General features: G+C 49.1%; 1 protein-coding gene across 6 annotated transcripts in view; it reads left to right on the forward strand.

Annotated features, from left to right (window-relative positions):
* Positions 1 to 21816, forward strand: part of Snap25 (Synaptosomal-associated protein 25kDa) — a 413499-nt gene that overhangs the window by 373844 nt on the left and 17839 nt on the right. For all 6 annotated transcript variants that reach the window (XM_065435699.1, XM_065435700.1, XM_065435703.1 and 3 more), the window contains one exon: positions 4411 to 4555. In XM_065435699.1, coding sequence (XP_065291771.1) covers positions 4411 to 4555 — 145 coding nt within the window. The remainder of the gene's footprint in view (positions 1 to 4410; positions 4556 to 21816) is intronic.

Here is a 21816-nt window from a genome sequence, read left to right on the forward strand (position 1 = left end):
ACGTTACGGAGCTTCTGCGTTAAGGTCGCTGACCAGACAGCGTCGCGTTTGGGAGTCGTTTTCTTGGACGCCACGCCTGTTCTAGGAATCCCTGTTTGCGTGCACCCCGCTCCTTGCACGCTTTCTCGTTTCCCGACGGCCAGTTCGGCCAGCGTGGCGTCGCCGGGTGATTTACGCCCGGTCTACCCTCGCTAATATTTGCGGGCCTGCGTTGGGACGCTCGTCGTCGGCGGGACGCTCCCGGAAACGCGATCTTCGTCGTTTGTTGGCCGTCGTGACGCATCGCGTCGTCTCGCCGGAGGGGAACTCACGCGCGGGCCTCTGTGTGCGCTTCGGCGTTGCTACGCGAGCTACGTCTACGCGAATGCGACATTGGCGTGTTGCATTCTTCAGCGCATCTGAGGGGATTGCCATCCGATAGCGGTCACGTATGGTGCGTCTGCGCTCGTTCAAAACAAGCCCGGACTGGTTTGAAGCGCTTTTCGTTTCGCCACTGAATGGAGAAGAGCGCACGGCGACAGTCGTCTCCCTTCCTTCAATGCGACACGCTAGCCTTTACGTGCAGCACGTGAGACGAACTCTCCTCGCCTGTAGCGTCAATTCGATTCGACTTTCAAGTGCATTACTACGGTTTACACGAATGCGACGCGCCAGAAAAGCGGGGTGATGCGCGCCGCTTGTCTCGCCACGGTGCCGTGAAGACCATGCGTCGCTTCAGCCAATCAGGATAGAGAACCAGAAGCGGGGGCTCCTCCATTGTCCGCCTGTGATCACCTTCCGTTAGACGCCGACTCAGTCGAAACTTCGAGCCGGGATTAGCGGCTTACAATGGGCGAGCGCTCCTTCTGTCTCGGAACGCACAACCGACGCTGCTTATGCCGATTGACTTAACGGGAGTTGTAGCCTTCGCTTCACTACACGGAGACGGTTAGACGTAGTACAGGCAACACGAGCACAGCCCGGAAGGCGGGGGGACGCAGATCGAAATACGTAAACGGCGCCTCACTTTCAACAATGTCTTTGGAAAATCGTTGGACGTGAGCGCCGCTCGCGTGCGTCCGCCTTCTTATTGCGCCATGGATTGCCACCTCGAGAAAGCCTCTTTACCCGCGTATGGTTCAAACCTGGAGGCTTACGAAAAAGGTTCTACTTAAATTGAGGACGACGCAACCAGCTATGGAAAGAAGAATGATGGGTGTAACGTCAAGGGATAAGAAAAGAGCAGATTGGGTGAGGGAACAAACGCGAGTTAATGACATCTTAGTTGAAATCAAGAAAAAGAGATGGGCATGGGCAGGACATGTAATGAGGAGGGAAGATAACCGATGGTCATTAAGGGTTACGGACGGGATTCCAAGGGAAGGGAAGCGTATAGCAGGGTGCGGCAGAAAGTTAGGCGGGCGTATGAGATTAAGAAGTTTGCAGGGAGGACATGGCCACAATTAGTACATGACCGGGGTAGTAGGAGAAGTATGGGAGAGGCCTTTTCCCTGCAGTGGACGTAACCAGGCTGATGATGATGATGTTGTAGACTTTTCGGTTGGCTACTATCACCGCTGTTCGTTGACGAGACCGGTCGCTTTAGTCGGGTAACGTAAGAGTCGACGAGTTAAAACAGTGGCGCGTCCACCGACCGCCGTGCGCTGCGTCATGGATGCAGCTCGCGAATCGAACCCGCCCGCGTGTCTAATTTTGACCCGTGGCGGTCGCGTATACTACGCGCTGTGTAGTCACGCCACGCGCGGACGAGCTCGTGCGCGACAACGAAGTCACAAGAAGGAAACGTCCCGAACCCGAGTTTGGCTTTCGTTGTATCTCTCTCTCTCTCTCTAAGCCGTAAACTACCGTTGCGTGCTCTGTGCGTGCTACGGCATCATAAGCCTGCATGCTATATATGCACGCCCCCATTGATTCTGCTTCGCTGCCAGACCGGCGTTGTCGGCTTTCCGGCTTTTTCCGCGGTTCGATATCGGTCCCGGCGAACGGTCAGCCGTAGCCGTAGCCGCAGCAAATATACTCACCACCGTACGGGTGCGCAATCTTTGTGTCTTGTACTTTATCGCAGGTTTGTTGTGCTTTCGCAGGTTTGTTTTGCGGTCTCTCCCTCCCTCTCTATCTCTCTCTCTCTCTCTCTCTCTCTCTCTCTCTGTGTTTTGTTTATTTTTTACGCCCGTTCGAACGTCGATGCTGGCGTCATTTCGGACGTACCGTGTGCTCGAAACGCTTGTCGAAAGGTATAATTTTCCTCCCTGCTTACACCCCTCCCCCTTTCCCCCTCAATTTCATGTCTTGATTTACACCCGTGCCTGAACTGTTTCCGCGGCTCCTCCGAGCTGTTTCTCGCCGCGGCTGCGTTATTTACGAGTGCATTGATTCAACAGGGGGAAAGAGAAAAGGAAATGCTTGTTTTGAGTCTCTCGGGGTTGTTGTTGTTTACGAGTGTTTCGCCCTAATGAACGGGCGGACCGAAAGAGAGGCAGCACCTCCACTCTTGGCGCCATTCTGGTGCTAAACAAGCCGCGGCCAACGAGGAGTGAGATTGTTTACTCTTCCCTGTTCATTTACCGTTATTCCCGCGTAACGGACTCTCTTCAAGCACAAATCGATGCCCAGACGGGGCGAGGGGGCCCAGAAACCAGTGCGGCTGCCTCGAGCACCAAGAGGCGGTGCAGGTGTCTGCCGGGCATGCCGGCGAGCTGCTGGTGCTGCCTTTCGTTCCTCGCGAAGGTTCGCGTGGCGCACGAGAGCAGAACGAGAGAGATTCTTTGCGAGAGCCCGATCGATTGCCACCTGCGATGCGGCTCGAGGCAAACGAGGAGAACAAAGTGCGCATCACGTGCAACGTAATGGAAACGACGCAATTTGCGTGCCTCTGGTCTTTCTTTCTTTCTTTCTTTCTTTCTTTCTTTCTTTCTTTCTTTCTTTCTTTCTTTCTTTCTTTCTTTTTCCTTTCTTTCTTTTTCCTTTCTTTCTTTTCCTTTCTTTCTTTGTTTCTTTTTTTTTTCTTTCCTTCTTTATGTCTGTCTGTCTCCCTTTGTATGTGTTACCCGGATGTTGCCAGATTGGGTGGGCGTCCACCGCTGGGGAAAATCTCGCCAACTTGCCATTATCAGGGAATGTGTCTGTTCTGGAAGAGTTCGGGGAAACATTTACCGCGGAATTTTCGCCGTGCTTTCGTTTGATCGGTGGAAATCGGTACATTCAGTGGTTGTGGTGAGGCTCAAAGGCACTGCCGAAACAAAGCCCAAGTTTTCGACTGAACCTGTACATGACCCGCAAATAACGGTGTCGTTTACTGGTGTTGTGAGGGTGAGCCACGGCCAGGCAGTTGGAATATCGTGAGATGCAGTTCGCTCTGTATGTCTGATACCGCAGCCGTCGCACGTGATTTGTAAGCTTAGCGCGTGTAGTAGGAGAGTTGTCGAAATATTACGAGCCGGAGTATGGTAGCATGGCAGACTATGTACTGCCGATTTTTCCTTGTGCCTGAGACTTGCAGTGTCATAGGCTGCAAGGGAATTTTCGTTAGAACAGACAGGGAAAACGTAGAGAAAGCTGGCGATTTGAAAATGCCCACGTAGGAGACCCATGGGTCTCGTTTATTGCCCCAGCAGGCTAAGCTCGAGTTTTAGGGTTCGACTCCTGCTGCGGTGCTCGCACTGCGGTGGTGGCGAATTGAGAGAGAGAGAGGGAGAGAGAGAGAGAGAGAAACCGCTTGTGTACTTAGATTAAGGTGCACGTTAAAGATCCCGAGGTTAATTCGGAGTCTGCCACTACTGCGTGCCTCGTAATCCTGTCGCGATTTTGGTGCGCGAAACACCGGAATATAATTGAATTCTCACCCCAGTAGCTCAGGGTCCCCGGGCCAGTATTGACCCTACCCGCAGCCAGAGTGACCTTGGGTGGGTTGCTTGTCGGTCCCGTTTCCTGAGCCGATACGGGCGCGGAGGTCGGTTTCGCAGTTGGCTTGTGCCGAAGGACTTCGTAATAATTAATTCTGAGGCGATATGGCTGGCCAAAGTGCTCTAATACAGATTGATCTTGACCCTCTCGTAAGGCTGTTTAACGTCCGCTTGAGGATTAGGTACCCCAGAGTTTTAGCAGTCTGCCCTCCATGGGGTAAAAATCAACCTGAAGCTTGCCTCGTCGCCTCCCCCCCCCCCCACTTCCCTTCCCACTATGGTGTCACTCATAGTTCGTGTATTGCTTTTGGACACTAAACATCATTAGTCGAGGCCACTCTCTATTTAGATGGCCTGCAAAGATGTTTCGGCAACAGAGACATTTGCGTGCATAGATTTGGGTTACTGGGAAAATAATCGCAAGCCTTCTAATATAATCCATAGCCCGTGCGGTTGGGACTTTCTCTTATCCCTTCTTCACTCTCTTACTTTTCCTTTTTCTTTGCAGAATTACAAACGACGACCGTGAGAACGAAATGGAAGACAACATGGTTCAAGTGTCCACCATGATCGGGAATCTGCGCAACATGGCAATCGACATGGGCAGCGAGATTGAGTCGCAAAATCGGCAGATCGACAGGATCAACCAGAAGGTACGTTCGGACGCGCGCGTGCTCTGTCGCGCCCGCATCCGCGGAAGAAGGAAACGAAAAAAAGAAACCATTGCCCGGACTGCGCTCCTCGAAACTTTGTTGCCCTTTGCAGCCAAATGCAAATACAAACTAACAATGTGCAACGCTTACTAGATCGGGTCTTCCCTGTCTAGATTAAAGCCCCTTAAACTTCGTAAAGTACTGCCACGCTTTGAAGAATGCCGCCTCCTCCTCGCGCGCTGTGGTCGAGGCCGACGCCGCGTCGCTATTGGCCTAATAGCGTCACGTGGGCCCTCGCTCCGTGCATCAGCGCCATTTTTGCTCGAGAAGCGCCTACGGAGTGGCGAGGAGCGCATGTTGGCGCCGTTGCTACGTTCGAGCAGTGTAGGCGGCACCACGGTCGAGGAGGGAGCGTGAAAGAGAGGACAAACGAGGAGGAGTAGAGACGGAGGAGGACAGTGTCACTACTTTACGAAGTTTAAGGGGTTTTGGTCTCGATAGCGTTTCCTTTTCCACATTCTGTTTCCACATTTCCGGCGCGGCTCGGGCCATATAGAATGACGGGCCGGTTTTGGGGCCGCCCTTCGGGCTGTCACATGGCCAGTGGTGCGGGCGCCTGTATTCGTTGAGACGGAGTGTAGCCGTGGCACGCACGCGTCACACAACAACACCGCTTCTCTTTGCAAGCACCGGCCGACACACCCTGTCACACGGCGAGCAGACTCCGGCCTATATATCACATGGGAGTCTGAGAGCGGTGCGGTGTTAGGAATCGCGCTGACCCGCTTAGCAGATGCGACTCTTTTATCCGTATGGCGGCAACACGAACTGAACATTCCTTCAGGTCGTGTCGTTTAGTAGCAACTGTGTATCGCTTAGCGGTTTCATGGCAGAGTGCTTATGTACTAAATCTGTGCCGGCTTCAAAAGTTTACGGTGCGTGGGATCTGAGAAAAAAGAAAAAAAAGTAGAATATTTCCACAGCCTGGGCATGCAGTGTGCTCTTCAGATTTTAAGCCTGTGCAGGTATAACGACAACGCAGTGTTGTATGTTTTTTACCAGCCGCGCTCACAAGTCGCAAACTTTTGACACCGACTGTACGTGTCCTTGTCCTGGTAGCTATGCGCGGGAATATCTGTAGTCACGTTTTGTCTGTTTGAGAAGAGAGGAAAACATTTCCGCACTCCTTGGATTCCTGGTAATCTAGGATGCTAGTAAGCGTGAGGGAGATAAGTTTTCTTCCTGTCTCTGTGCGTTCTTTCGCACAGAAACAGAAACGAGAAAGCTTTCCTCGCATCCTTCAAGGTTGTTTCTTCTAGTGATTATCTCCCAAAGTTTCTAGTTTTAGGCCGTCAGTCAAATACATAAGCGCAGGAATTCAGGTCCTCGCGCAACATTCTTCTTTCTGTTATCCCTCTTTAGCATAATTCTAATTATTTTTTTTTCTTCAAGTCTAGTCATCCGAAAGGTCGTCCTAGCGACCTCTTCTTCCGTTTTGTTTAATGCGCTCCTTTTTTGTGCTTAATATGCCCCGTGCAGGGTGGAGAAGCCACACCTAATCTAGTAAAGCGACGACCACTCTGTTGGACTTGCGCGTTACACAGCGGGTGCACCGCGGCCGTACCTGTTTTAGTAGAAATACCGCGTTAGCATTCAGTCAGCGGTCGCAGATCAATTTAATATAAAAACCTGATCGACAATTATATTCAGTGAACACACACTTGATCGATGCCTCGGACTGGCCTTTTCTGAATGCATCCTTTTTAGCCACTTACTGTGGATTTTAAAGTATTTTTCAGGGGTAGCTAGCACCCGCTTCGCAGCCGGTTGCGTTGTCGGTGTTTTGCCGTGACGGCGTACGTTCTTTCCTGTCGTACGCACCAAATGACGCGTCTAGCTTAGCGTTGTGTGTTCTACGCCAGGTGACGTTAAGGTGTGGTCACTTGACGAGTACTCCCAGTGGGGGGGGGGGGGGGGGGGGGAGGGGGTCTCGCACAAGCGGTTTGTTTCCCGATAAGATTAAGGTGTGTCCGATAATGGGATTTGGCCTGTTATTTCAAATGAAACGTAAGAGATGTCGAAATAATGCATGCTTAAATAGTGATAGGCTTCAGATAATAGTTGAGAGACCGCGTACACGAGCAGTGATTTATCGATCAGTTATTTCATTGCTATATAGGGGAAAGAAAAGATAGCCTCGAGACGCGAATAATTTCGAGAAACGAGCTCAGATAACCACGCAGCAGTCATTCGATGCATTCATGCGATGTCGGCCCAGGAAGCTCAAGCTTTCCTTCTTCAAAACTCTCTTGTACTTGAGAATCTCTTACCAACGCAATGAATATTAAGGCTTTCGCATTATCGATTTGCTATCTGGGGTTTTTGTTGGAAGCAGATGTGGTGAGCTGGACTCGCATCAAGGGGCGAACCTTATGTACGTCTCCCACAAGGAGGGAATTAAGGCGCTGGTTTCTCAAGAAGGAATGCGTCCGTCCGCTAACGACACACCCCCTAGGCAGCACGGGCCTCGCTCCTGTCTCGAGACGAAGCTTTAACGACGCTCGCGTCCCCCTCTCCCTCGCGCCAGCGTTACCGCGTAACGACCGGTGCTACATTCCTCGCGTGAACTAGGCCCGCTTTCCTAATGTGTAAATATTTCAAGCCAGGCGAGCCTCCTTTCACCGGGAAGCTGATCTTCGTTGCATTGCAATCCTCTCTCGCGTAGACTCACGAGGTCATTACTGCCAACGACTCCCGATCTACCCAGGGTTCCTGCCTCGTGTCCTCCAAAAAAAAAAAGAAAAGAAACCGTGCAGCTTACTTGTAGGATTCTTTCCCAGGTAATCGAATGCATGGTGCAGCGAACTTCCGGTGTGCATCGCACGCTTTGCGCGGCCGAATAATCAGTTATTGAAGCAGTATCGAGTTCCAAGGCTTGTACTTTCTAGTTAAACGTATTCTGTCGAGGCTGTTCTATTCATAACGTCCGTCGCGTTTTGTTATAACGGCAGTGCGTCGGCGTGTGAGATACTTGCGAAGGGCGGAGGAACAATTGGAAAGGAAAACAACCCTTTCACAATCTGCATCCAAATTCAACTGGCCTCTTGGAGGTGAAAAAGAGTCTCGGTGGATGTCGTGCACTCTTAAAGTTGCGTTATACGTTGAAGGGCGCGAACTGCGCTACATGGCGAGTGGTCTCAGTTGAGCAGGCGACCGACTGCTAAACCTCCGGCAAGCGTTTTTGGCGGACATGACGTCATGGTCGCGAGAGGACAGCGTGATCGGCGGTACGCACTTGCCCTTCGCAGTAGTTGACTTGGCGGTAGCTACAGGGAGCGAGTGGGAGCTGGCAATGCTAGCGTTCCACGCAGCTAGCGGCTGCAACGTCATGCAGGGGCAAGAAGTAGAACTAGGTTGGTGGCCAATCGCGGTGAAGAGGCGAGATGAGGGAGAGAGAGAGGGGGGGGGGTTGACAGAGAAAAGGAAAGCTTGGTCGACCGCACCGTAACTGTCAAGCGCTCGGCTGACACCTGAACAGTGGTGAGCAGTGTGGGGAAGGAGGAGAACGGACGAGAAGATGACGAAAGGATAGGAAGTGCTCGCAGCTCCATAGCTCTGGTGGCAGAGCATTTTTATGCCCGCCGAGTTTAATTAGCCCCGAGCACTCTCTTCCTACCTGTCTCTGTCATCATGCCTTCCCTTCACCTCCTTTCCCACACCGCTCACCGCTGTCCCAGGCGTCGGCCATCGAGGTGGCGTCGCATTGCGGTCGCGGGTGCGCCACGTGCTCGCGGCGCTGCAAAATGCGCCAAAAGGATCGCCCACTGTTAACGTGGTTGCCTATGCGTAGAAATAGAACGACAGAAAGCTGAGCTAGTTGGTAAGGATGCATTATGCAAAAAAGAAGTGAGGCGTGCAGACAGGGCACAAGAGTAGACAAGTGGACAACACGAACGCCGGCGTTCGTGTTGTACACTTCTCTACTCTGGTGACCTGTCTGCACGCCTCACTTCTTTTTTGCATAATGCGTAGTAATAGTATGCACAGGTACTTCCGACGCCTACTATCACGGATGACCACGATTCGTCATGGGACAGGAGCGCGCAATGACTCTAACGCGCGTTAGGAGTAGAGTAAGTGGTCGAGTACTGCGAGACCGCGTCGTTGCGAACGCCGTCCCAATTCGACAGACGAAGTCGAGGGAAGTCGGATAATTGAAACGATAGGCAGTTGGCTAACAGTGGAACCGTCAGCGCGCTGCCAACGTATGGAGGACGGAACTTGTCTTCGCCGAGACGACACTCGCTGCGACGCCCTCCCCGTCGAATCTAAAAGACACGCGAAGCACCCGCGCAGGTGGTGGACGTGGAACCAACGCGGCTTGAACAGCATGTTAAAAAAAGCCGGAGATGCCCGAGTTACGCTTTATATTCATGTAGGCACTTAAATTCACTATAGCCCGCCGTGGTTGCTCAGTGGCTATGGTGGTTACACTGCTGAGCACGAGGTCGCGGGATCGAATCCCGGCCACGGCGGCCGCATTTCGATGGGGGCGAAATGCGAAAACACCCGTGTGCTTAGATTTAGGTGCACGTTAAAGAACCCCAGGTGGTCGAAATTTCCGGAGTCCTCCACTACGGCGTGCCTCATAATCAGAAAGTGGTTTTGGCAAGTAAAACCCCATATATTATTATTATTATTAAATTCACTATAGAAACAATCGGATAGACAGACAAACGTCGGCGCAGAACTCACTGCCAAAACAAATCCCAAGAAAACGCCTCCTCAAGTGGCAAACTCCCCTTCAGGTATCGCTGCTGCAAAGCAAACGCGAGTAAAGAGCACTGGCGACGGTTTCGTAGAGCCACAAATTTCAGTCATGACGAAGAAATGCTCTCTTATTGAGACGTTGGTTCCAGGCTGAAGGTTTTCATGTTCAGCCGCCGTTCTCAACTTCGCGTCTTTCTTTTCATTCCTTTTTATTTTCTTATTTTGTAAGGCTACAGGACACTTCTCGTCGTATATACATTGCCCCAACGCCTTTATCGAGTTATCAAATTTATCCTAACTCATGCGGGATCTCGATTTTTTTTTTTTAGTAGCTACTGACCTCCGTCCAAGTTGCGCGCTTCAAAGATTTGGCTCATATCGCCCCTCAAGCGCGAGTCACAAGAAATCAGATTTGCCGCCAGAGGATAAAGCAGCGAGTATTGGAAACGTCCGACCACGTTCTCTTTGGCGCACGAAGCGAGAAAGGGGAGAGCACCGATCCGATCGGTTCGAATTCGCAATTCGAGCAGAAGTCGCCGTCTCTCCAAATAGAGGTTGCTCGCCGAAGCGGATTTGCGATTCGTAGCGTTCGTGCCGTTCTGGGATAATTGAGTGGGGACCGCGGAGCGGCTGAAAGCGAAGGGACTCGCCGCGCGCAAAAGTCGACGACTCGGCGCAGAATGTATTGCATCTGACGACTGCTGGAGGCTTGTCGGCAGAGCGCGACGTCTTGTTTTTAATATGCAAATTGCCGTCGACGCCATTATCGGATTTCCACGCGTCCCGGGGTCGACACACCCTGTCGAGGATAGGAACGTGGAGAGGAGATCATCCGCTTAGCCATAAGGTACATGTCCCGTCCCCGCAGCTAGTTCAAAGCGAGCGCAGAGACAGTTTAGAAAAAAATGGTGGAAAAGAATAACTGCCGTACGGGGTGGCCTGTCGGTTTTCTCGCGAGGAAAAGAGGCTTTTTGTCGCCGCGACGTAAAATGATCTCGCCAGAACAACATGATTTACGACGTAAATCGCTATCACTACCACAGGATCGGCGTTTCTTTTTTCTTTCGGTTTTTCTTGTTTTCTCTCTTTGTCTTATTTTTTTTTTCTTTTTGCGAAAGCTGCTCACAGTAACGCCAAAGTGATTGCGACTAGGACTAACATTTACGGCGCTGGCTACGAAACAGCTGCGTACGTCCTAGAATACTCACAACATGGGTCGTTCTAGCGTATCTTCTTTTGTGTAACTTGGGTTGGATAATTTATTTTTGTTTGTTTTGCTTGTCGGTTGGTTGGTTGCCTTTTTTTGTTGTTTCTGGCCTTTCTTACAGTCCTTATATCCTTCGGCTCGGTGATGGATTAGTCGTTCGCCATTCCAGCGTATAGCAGCCTATTAGCTACACCAGGGTCTTTCTCTATTTTGACGATGCTGAACTCGTCTTTTTCTCACCCTTCTTTCTTTCTTCTTTCAGCCTTTATTTTTATTTCAGTGATAACTATCGCGAACTTAGCTTGCATTCAGTAAATCAGCTAAAGTTCGTTAGCTACCGCGGTGAGGACGCTGTCGTTTTCCTGAATTAGAAGCATTCTTTTCGGCGTGCATACTGAAGCGCTCTGACGCAGCGTTAACGTTCTGCCGTTAGTGGCGCTTCCAAAGCCGTCGGTCGCCTACTACGCATGCGCGTGAATAACTGCGCACGCGCAGTTCGAAGCGAATGGTGTGGCGTGCTAGCGGAAAACGTGGAGTTGTGACGCCATATTGAAGTTTAATATTAAACGTGCTCTAGCTGTGTGGCTAGTGTAGCGGCTATAGGTCTAGAGAGTGCAGCGTTGGCTCTTTATGTAGCCGGGTTACCTTTTTCTTTAATTTTTTTTTTCTATCGCTCTAGCGTGTATTTCAGAGTACTTCAGAGTACCGCTTTCCTGATGTGCTATGTAGGGTAAAGTTTGTTTCGGCTGCCTCAAACTGCCGAGACGGATATACCACCATCATTTGAAGTTGAAATAAATTTACTACTAGCTCCGCGCGCAAACACGTAGCTACAGACACAGCAGCGTTACGCAGAGCCAATCTGCGCGCTGGTATTTTTTTTTTATAGTATAAGTGAGATGGGGAAACAAAGGGGTCTGTCTTTCGGTATCACGTGCCCGGCTCTACGAGTGAACAGCCAGCTGTTTTTTTTTTTTTTCATTGCTTTAACCGGACGTTCTAATAGTCGTGTTCGAGCAGGTGGTACACACATTACCGGCCTTAGCGCCAGCGCCGGCGTCTCCTCGTTAACGCGAAGCACCCGGCATTCCCTGCTCCGTCCAGTGACGGTCGGTGTTTGTTATGTGCCCGGTTCGTGTTGCGGCCATCCCAACGCGTACGACTGGCTCGGCAAGTTCCCGCCGTTTAGCGCGACCTTCGCCGTGGCGCCCGCGTTCGCTCTCCGTTTCCTCGATATAACGTCTCCCTCGAAATAACGTTTCGCTCGGACAGTGCCGTTCGCGAGCGAAGCCCGTGCTACTGCCGTAGGGGCCGCAAGCTAACTGTAGTCAGCGCACCGCCACTACTTTATTTTCCGCGAATTAAGCAGGCAAGCCTTTTTCTCTACTTTCTCGCTTGCGGTGTGTCGTTAAAACATCTCGCCTACATAAGAGAAACTCCAGGTCGGTTTCGAGTGGTAGATTATTCTTTCGTAGCTCTTCTTACTGTCCTTACGCGGAAGGGAAACAAACAAACAAACAAGCTTGGTACTTTACTTTCGAAATCAACAGACGAGCCCGCGCGCCGATGACGTCAGCGTGACATGAAAAGTACAGGCTGGTATTTCATGTTTGGTTCCCCTCAGTGCAGGAAAACTCTACAAAACTTTTCAGGTTGACACTGCTCATTCAGGAGGCCGAATTATCGTTATTTTTCTTTTCAATTCTCAAATGTTTAACACGAAGCGGACGCTGCGAAAGCCTATGACGTTAGGGAGAGATGTTGCGAGGTCATCAGTTACTTAAGAAGCCTCGGTATGCGTGCCACTGTCCGACGTACAAGCCTACGAGATCATTCTACCAGTCAATCGTAGGCATATATAGATTCCGTTTAATGCCCTTTTGTAGTCCAAGCCCAATCCTAGCCTCATTTTGTTGAGTTAGCTTACTTAAGTGGCTAGTAACGATGTAACCGTCTCGGTGAGTCTGTGATGAATCTGACACAATACCACACAACTGACACAATCGCTGGCCATTCTTCCGACTGCTGCTTTTTTTAATAGTAGCAGGGTGAACGTAGTAGCCACATTTCGAGTAGCGTGCCGCGAACCCCTCCTACAACCATCCGAAGGAACGCGCGAGACACTTAGCTGCATTTCGAGCAGAGTACTAATCAGAGGGGCGGCCGCCGCAGCTTCTTACATTGTGGTTGGCGCATCTCAGACCCAGTTGCTTTTGCTAACTAACTAACTAACTAACTAACTAACTAACTAACTAACTAACTAACTAACTAAGCAACTAATTAATTAACTCTTACCAGCAGACGTGAAGCCAGCGCTTGTCCGTACTTTGTCTCTAAATTGAGCTCCGCCAGCTAGAGCGCCTCTCACAGCTGAAGTGCTCCTGCTCTGCTAATATAAATGCTAGGTTAAACAGAAAAATAAAAATTAGTTGTTATGGTGTAAATATTACCTCTGGCTCTGCACTGAGTGTCGTGATCTCCCATACAATTTGCCAAAACATTCAGGTTCTGTCCTTAAACCAGTATCACATAGACGTTCAATAGGATCTGTACGGCGAAATTAACCTTCTTGAGCACGCAGGAAGTAAGAAAGCACTTCCTGTTCTTCAGTAAAGCCCCTGTCTTTCCGGAGCTAGGTAAGATGGCGGTAGCCTGGCTTCACTTTTCGCACTTAATGCCTATTTCACAAGTTGCTTTTAAAACCTCCGCAGCAGGCAAGAGCATATGCAGGAACACTGCATCGACGACGCTAGGCTGACGCCACAAAACTTTGTCGCCTCGAGCTATGGTAAAACGCAAGTAGAATCGCACTAAGTGATCACATTGAATAACTCGCAAAGCTGCGAGTTCCTTTTCTAACTCGGTGTACTGCAACCTATAGGATGATACCTCTACGGTTGTTCTGGCTCATGCAAGGCTTAGGCCACCATTGTGATCTGTGGCGCTGTAAGCTTTACTGTCATCGTTATTATTGACGCAGCCCGCTTTTGCGTTGTCGGCGCGTTAGTTATCTCAGTGTTCAAGACTGTACTGCGTTCACCATCCTGGCACGTCGTTTGCAGTGGAAGAGAGTAACAATCCCATAGCATAGCGGTGCTCCTCCGCAAGGGGGCGCGCCGTGCCGGAATGGTCACTACGCCGGCGATGCATCTGCTACCGCTACTGGTGGTGGTGGGGCTGGTGATGTCTGTCTCCTGTGTGTTGCCGTGTCGTTTGCTTCCTTCTCTTTCCTCCCCCTCTCTGTCTTTTCTTTCTCTCTCTCTCTCTCCTTCCCCTCTCTTTCCTTTCTGCGCCCTCGCCCTACGTGGTGACGAGTGGGGGCGTTCGCGTCAAGGTGGATGTGCCCGTCGTCGTCGTCTGCACCCGTGCTCCTCCTCCTCCTCCTTCTCCTCCTCGTCCTCACTGGTGGCGTGCCGTGTCGTCTGCTCTCACTGTCACACAGACGTGTTTCCCACTCACTCATACACTCGCTCACTGTCGACTCACTCATTCAGACGTTGCTCACTCACTACACCTTTCCGCATCATCCCAAATGCCTTCATTAACTCATTTGTCTCGTAGATCGTTGCGTTTGAATTAGGAACGAACAGCGCCAACTCAGACGATCACAAGTGGGGAGAACGACACAGGACAAGCGCCATGGCGCTTGTCCTGTGTCGTTCTCCCCACTTGTGATCGTCTCAGTTGGCGCTGTTCCTTCCTAATTCAAGTATGTACCATCTAGCCCAAATGAATGTTGTCCTGAACGTTGCGTTTGACTTAGTCATTCCCCGAAGTCCAGGCTAGCGAACCTTTGTTCATCGCTCACGCCGAGTACTACCAATTCGGGCGTTTCTGTCGATGATGTTGTAAGATGATGATGTAAAAGTGCGCAGTTATCTTATACTCTCATCGTCGGCCGAGGCTCTTGGAAGCTGTTAGCGTGTTGGAATGACGAAAGCAGGGAAGGACGAGTGAGGCAACGTATATCTTCGAGCTATTTAACCGGGGATCTTAGCGTTTCATAAATTCCGTTCATCTTACATAACGTGGGATCCATACGAGGTTGCATTAGTTGCGCTTTCAACTTTAATACTGATTTGCCTGCTGTGGTTAGAAGGGCCGCTATTTTGATAAAATAGTGAGATTTCAAAGCAAAAAAATAAAGAAAAAGAAAGTAAAGCAAGCCTACCTCAAAGAAGATATGTGCAAGCATTCATTCAGGGAACATAACTTAAAGAAAACATATTAATTAACATAACAAATCACGCGCAACGCAAATTTTCATGAAGCTTGCGGGCGTGATTGAGAATCCTTCAGTGTCGGCGAAGTTGGCTGGCCTACCGCTCGCAATAGGGTAGCGCGGTCGAACGCGCGTGTAGGAGGAAAAGAGTAATACGAAAGCATCTCGGGCTTTCTGCGAATGTCACGCGATTTAAACCGACAGGACTTGGGCCTATTATTCTTGGAGCGGGCTGGGCGAGAATTGAATTCGCTGACGACCGAGCGTCTTAGTGAGTGTCTCCTTCTTCGAGCCCGCCTCGTCGCTTGAGTCCCGAAAATAAAGGATTAGGTTGAAGCAAAGCCTCCGACGTCACCCACACGCAGGCGCGCACTCTTCGAAAGCGGCGACGGCGCCAAAGTCAAGAGAAAGCAAGCTTTGAACGGGAATTTCTTTTTGCGCGTGTTTAACGTGTCTTTAGTTCGAGCGAGCTTGGCTGCGCCTGACAGAAGCACAGCGGCCAGATGCTAGCATCGCATGAAAGGAACGCGACGCATCAGCGTTCGTAGAATGACACGTCGAAAGCCAATTGGCAGCTCGGTGGCGTAAGGCTTTTGCTTGTGCGTTGTTTTTCGAGGTGTCCAGCCAGCCCCCCACAGCATGGATTATCTCTAAGCGAAGGACGCGAGTCCCCCGAATAAAGAAAATTACTAAACATTCGTCAGGTTTTAAATTCCGAACTTTCGTCCAATTTTAAACAGCAGTGAATGCGGGACTGTCGGATGGCCGCCATGTTGGGGGAAGTTTGGCTTGGTTAAAAAAGCGCTGACTCTGTGAAAGAGAAACACGATGGTGGGTTGAATTGATGCAAAAAGAGCGCGCAGGCTTTGCCAAAGTCTGGAACGGTTGCGTATGAACTCATCGTCGCTGACGTCGAGGTGCTACGAACACGCTACGTGGTCTCCGCAAAGTCACCGGAAACAATTGAGGTTTGGTTACTGCACCGTATACTTATGCCCTGAATGCGAGAAAATCTGCGCAGACGATAAGTTTCGCTCAGGTTTAACACCGAGGTCAACGTTTTAAGGGGGTATGGTAGGGCGAATCGACAAAAGAAAAGCTACTTTTTTTTATTTCATTACTGAAAAATACACACACTATACGCAGCAAAACCTTCCATTGGCGAACGCGCAGGAGCGCTCGAAGCCATTTAAAAATTGTCCGAAACAAACCGCGCCTCCTGGTGTTTAAAACGAAAGATAAAATTACATTTTCTTTCTGAAAATCAATTTTTCGAAATTTTCCGATCCTTGATGTGCCTTTTCCGGAAAACTATCCGACTGAGTACGCCGAAATGTTCTCAGATTATACTGAAATTTCTTGCAAATTGTGTGAACTCAAAACTTTGAAAAGCTGAGTTATAATTCTGAAAAAAAGAAAAAAATGGAGAGTCTCTCTCACGATACGTGACAAGTGACGGCGATATATTCGTTTCTCCTGTGAGATGAGTCTAGGAACCCAATTTTTTAAAGGTTCGCATTAAAGCCACAATCATTTGGAATTAATGTGCAAGATTTCACGGTCATACTATTTTCTTTTGTTTTTGAGGAAAAATTACGTTTAATTTTACAACCCAGCCTAAAATTTGGTTCTCAAATACAAAAATAAAGACTGCAGTGAAAAAAATTGCACCCATTGATGGCCAAAGTCGTTCTTATTCAGCACGACAGATTTCGCAACAAAATATGGGACAGTTGTTGAAGCATAAAGCTGAAACCAAGATGTCCCATTTTCCCTACCGTACCCCGTTAACCTATCATCTTCCACATAGTTCCTTCAGCCAAGTGTCATCTGTCACAATGCCATTGCATTTGTCGACACTTCGTTTTTGCGCGTTATTCTGTAATCCTGTGGCATGCTCTCTAGAATCGGCAGACAGGAAACTGAATTTTGAGCCACTTTAGTCCTTCGCGTCCGGCCGCAACGAACGCACGGCACCGGACGTGACGTCATCAACTGTCTCGTGACCTCCCGCACCGATGTCTTGCGTCATCTGTAAGTGTGTGCACGTTCCTCTGTCTCTCTCTCTCTCTCTCTCTCTCTCTTTTGCCGTCTGCACGACCTTTCTTTCTGCATGCCGTCTAAACTGTCAAGTCTTCTCCGAAACGTCTTCCCCACCACCAGAAGCTGTGCGGACTACCCACGGTGACGTATGTTCCTATCCAGAATACATTTTTCTCTCTCTCTCTCTCTTTTTTTTCACATCGTGCGTCCGGACGCAAGTCATTCATGGCATGACGTCATCGCTTTCTGCGCATGCGGCTTCTCCCTCCCTCTCTTTCTCGGACGCCTTCTGTTCTGCTTTTGAGAGGGCGTCCACACTTGAAGCTTTGCCTAGACGTCTTGTAGACGTTGTTGAGCAAGTTCTCGTTTGCTTTCGTCTCTATGCGTACGTGCAGTTTTGCCGCGTATGCGTTACTTTTTCTTTTCTTTTTTATCCCCCAGCTGTTTTCTGTAAACACTTGCGGGCTGGCGCCGTCTTGGGAGAAATAATACCGCGCTCGGACAGCAGCTGTGCGATAGGCCTCGGGTCTTCCGCAAGTTTGCTTGTAGCGGTATTCGCGTTTGGAATTGAGAAACATTGAAACCTTTACGACAAGGCAATGTGTTTAACTCGGCGTTCGCCGGCCTTTTTCTAGTCACAGTCGACATCGATACTGCTGGTCGTATTGCGTTTTCTTTTTTTTTTTTTTTTTTTTTTTGTGTGTGTGTGTGTGTGTGTGTGTGTGTGTGTGTGTGTGTGTGTGTGTTTACAAATGGCGCAAACTTCAGAGTCGATATTTGGTTAATTCTTGTCATTTTTCTTTGTATGTGTGCGGACGAACACATCACCGTAATCTAGGAAACTGGAAGCGGTAAACACCATTGTCGATGTAGGCTGGCAGGCGTTATACAAAAACAGAGACCACGGAAGAGCCGGGGGAATTCTACTGTTTGTTTATCGAAATTTGGCTCGCGCTCTTTCTCTTTCTTTCTTTCTTTCTTTCTTTCTTTCTTTCTTTCTTTCTTTCTTTCTTTCTTTCTTTCTTTCTTTTTTCCGGAAGGGGACAGTGCGGAACCCACCATGCCGTGTTTACGAGACCGGCGCACTATTTTCTCACCGGCTTGCAAATGGAACGACGCCGCCGTTAAGCGAACTGCTATAGCTTCTGGGCTGATAGATGACGCAGTCTTCCTTGTTTACCCTCCCTTAACTGGAGATCTGTTGTCACTTTGTGTACTTGACCTCGTACTTTGCCTGCGCTTTTTTTTTAAGCGGGCTTAGAGCTATATACGAGGCTGTTTTCTCCAAGCAACCTCTCTGTCATTTTTCTGCGTGGCGGGATATTTGATGACAGTCAGTGTCACAGATGCAATTTGGGGTGGTATATTTCACGCTGCCTCTGTACGTTATTGTCTGGTGCTAATTTGTTGGCCTCCTTCTTTATTATTTGTTTTTTTTTTCATTTGACCTTCTGTACAGGACTTATGTTTAATCGTGATTGCAATGGTTACATTGTTGCCATGTAGTCTGCTAACTTCGAAAAACTTTAGTGCTGTCACCATAAGTTTGGAATTCGGACTTGTAATTATTAAAGATTCAGTAATCGCCCAGATGCTTGGTACGCACGGATCAATTCAAACGTGAAATAGTCGAAAGCGATTGGAGTGCCTTCTTGCATGTCTATTTTCACTGGCGCCTACCACATTTTTTTTGTCTTGTTTTGCTTTTACGTGGATTTGTAAACGATCATTTTTGACTGCAGAATGGCCATAAACTGGCTACTGAGCCATTTCACGTTTCTCTGCCATTTAATTACACGTAAGAGGCGTTCTGACGACACTATTCTTTTTTTCGTTTGAATTTGTGCTGGTGGCACGGCACATTTGTCGCTAACGTTTTCCGAACGTAAATCCAGTTTCTAGCGTTCTTCTGTGTCAGTGGCATTTGGCGTATCCGTGGTTTAGGATGCTATAAGTGCTAAGTTTTTGTAAGCCGTAATGTCAGCGTTTGACATTTATTTTTATTGTCCTTTCATCTTTATCTACCGCTATTTTCGTCACTGCTTTTCTTCAATCCTTGAAAAAAAAGATAATAAATAACTAAGCTCTGAGGAACTGTCTTAAGTGTGTAACGTGGCTATCGTTGGTGCTTGCTGCTCAGTTCTTCGGTTTTCGTTGCGAAATTATTTTATCCGGTGCGTGTGGTTTAGCTGTCACGACATTGTATTAAGGCAGACTGAGCTAAGACGCCGCAGTAAAACGCCTATGATATCTCCGCGGAACCAGGCTCTCCCATAATTTGGCCATGTGCCATAGAGCTGAAGACGTTAACTTTGTTTGGCAGCGTGCCACGTAGCTGAAAACGTTGTGTTGATTTTTTTCTCTCCTAAACTTGTCGTTTATAGTCCCTCTTAGGGGTACGCAACGTAACGTTCCGCGTAAAATTTGATGTTGCGATGCATTTTTGTTCTTTTCTTTATGGTACAGTCAGTAGCTAGCGGATGGCCCTGAATTTAAATGGGTGCGAGTCTAGACGATGCGTTATGTGCGCAGCTCAAGCGACGCGCAGAATCAAACTGGGCCTAAAGTAGAAGACAAAGCAACGCCTTCCATTGGTACTCTTGCAGGTCTTGGAATTGGAGTAATTGTTATCGCTAGTGGTTGCTTGTTTGCGTTCTGTTCTTGTTTCCGTTGAGTAAAAAAAAAAAATCATTTGAGTTACGGATGAACTCACCGGCCCGAGGAAATAAGTTGCCGCGTTGAGTTTGTAGAGACAACGCCTTTGTCGTAGCCACAAAGCAGCAAATAAATAGCGGTTTACGTGACTTCTCGAAGCGCCCCGGATTGAAGAGCGCAGGACGAGCGAATGGTAACAGAAACGTGCTCGTTTTTGTTGTTTTTGTTGTTTCCTGTATTTGTATTGGGCTCACCGCGTTTTGCGCTTGGCTCTTGAATCGAGTGCGCTTTAAGGGCTAACCTGCGTGGCCTACATCTACTGCAGCGGTGCCAATGTGCGTCAGGCGGCATCGCGACACCAGCGCAACTTGTGACAGCGTGTCGACGCGCGCACACACGCACGGTACGCTTGGACACCGCCAGCTGCGTTACGACGCACACTCGCACGAGCGACTTGACACCGCGTACCTGTCACGCACAACAGCGCTAAGATTGTTTTTATTCGTTCGAGAAATCCTGCTCACCTCGCCGTGCTGACGCCGTGCGGTCTTAACGTCGCCGTGGCTAAACGAGGAATAGATAACGCAGCGAAATTATTTTTAAAAAATAAAGAGAAATACTGGTACAAATTTTGGGGATAGCTTGAATTCGAAACCGGCGATAGTGCGCCGAGATTGGCAAGAAAAGGAGCTGCTAATGAAGTTAGGAGAAATGTGATCCAGGCAAACATGTGCGTGTAGATATTGTCGCTAACAATAGGGGACAAAAAAAAAATTTCGCCGATAACGTCAAACTTCATTAACGTAGGATTTGAGTTCCCGACCACTCTTCGGCAATTATTTTCCTTTTATTCCGCTGTTTGTTAAGTCTATCCATATTGGCTCTATTAAACGCGCTTTACAATCTGTCTCCAAACTGCTTTCGCATTTTCGAGCGTTTACGACCTACACTCTGAAAAATGTACGGCGATCAAACGTTCCTTCCCTTCGCGGACAAGCCTCGCCTTGTTAACTGTACCTCGAGTGGGGATAACGACGGCTAGCCCGTCTCAGCCGATTTACATCGACATTAAGGATCGCTGTAACGCCTCGGTTGTTCTTAAGCCTGAAAACATTTCCAGTCTAATAGGGAGGAGGAAACAATGTTTTACACGAGCGGATAGCGATTTTACGCGATTGAACATTACGCGGCTCTCACGGTAAAAACAAGAGACTTTTAGCGTGTCCGCTATTCCGACAAACCGGGGTGGTTTGGGCGGATCGCAGTATGGTGGGGGGCGTAAACGTGAGCGGCCAGAGCGGTGCAGCCGCCTAGTGTTGTAGTGCTCAATCAAACACAGAACTAAAATTGCAGTAACTTACTTTATTCTGCTTCGCTGCTGGTGCAAATTTTCGGCAGCTGTGTGATTGTGTTCACAATTACGCCGCTGTCGAAAACTTGCAACCCAGCTAAGAAGAATATAGTAATTGGCTCTGTCTGGGTGGTTGAGCTTTGCACCACCAGCTGGCGCCACCAATCTTGCCGCTCACGTTTGCGCCGCCGACCATCCGGTAATCCGACCAAACCGGCCCGGTTTGCCGGAATAGCGGACACGCTAAAAGTCTCTAATATAGCTGTACCGTTACTAGCACGAGTAACTCGCGCTTCTCAGTTTATTTTGGAACGCGAGCTGTAATGTAACCCTGGCATCGAGAAGCGCACTCGACAACCTTGCTGGCCTAGGTCGGTCGTACAGTGGGGAGCGATCCACTCCGTCAACGCGTTTCCCTAATTCCCGAGCGTTCCCTGTACTGCATGTTTCACCCGGTTGGCGTTCAAATGTAGCCGAATGGTTATAGCCGCGCATGCGGTGAAGAGGGAGGGGGAGGGGAGGGGGTTTTTTACTCTCGCGAGTAGTATGATCACGAGAGCCACGTCTATACATTTTGTCCCACGCGATTAGACACGCAAATGGCGCTTGTCACGTGCTGCTTGCATTAACGACTGCGCCGCCCCGCTAGCTGGACAAACTGTCCCGCAGGAAAGCCGGCTTTACATTTATGAAAGGTGTCGGTTGTGGAGGTGAAGCGAACTTCAGAAAACAAAAATATATTCATGCCGGCATGCCGAGGAATCTTCGGTTTCACGGCGTTACCATTTTCTAGGTCAATTTTTTTTCTCCCGGTTCATCTGTTCCTGCCGCTCTTGTTTGCGCATTTATCTGTTCAGTTAAAATGTGGTTGTCTGTCTTGTATTTTTTTCTTGTAGCTTGTGTTAATTTGCTTCGATTATTTCGCCTCAATTTAATTGTTTGTCATATTAGCGAGTACTTCTTTATTTTCGTCTTTCCTAGCCGACTCTTTGTTTTTGTCATTGTAAAAGCTG

The sequence above is a fragment of the Dermacentor albipictus genome, chromosome 7, assembly GCF_038994185.2.
Source record: "Dermacentor albipictus isolate Rhodes 1998 colony chromosome 7, USDA_Dalb.pri_finalv2, whole genome shotgun sequence".
Lineage (NCBI taxonomy): Eukaryota > Metazoa > Arthropoda > Arachnida > Ixodida > Ixodidae > Dermacentor > Dermacentor albipictus.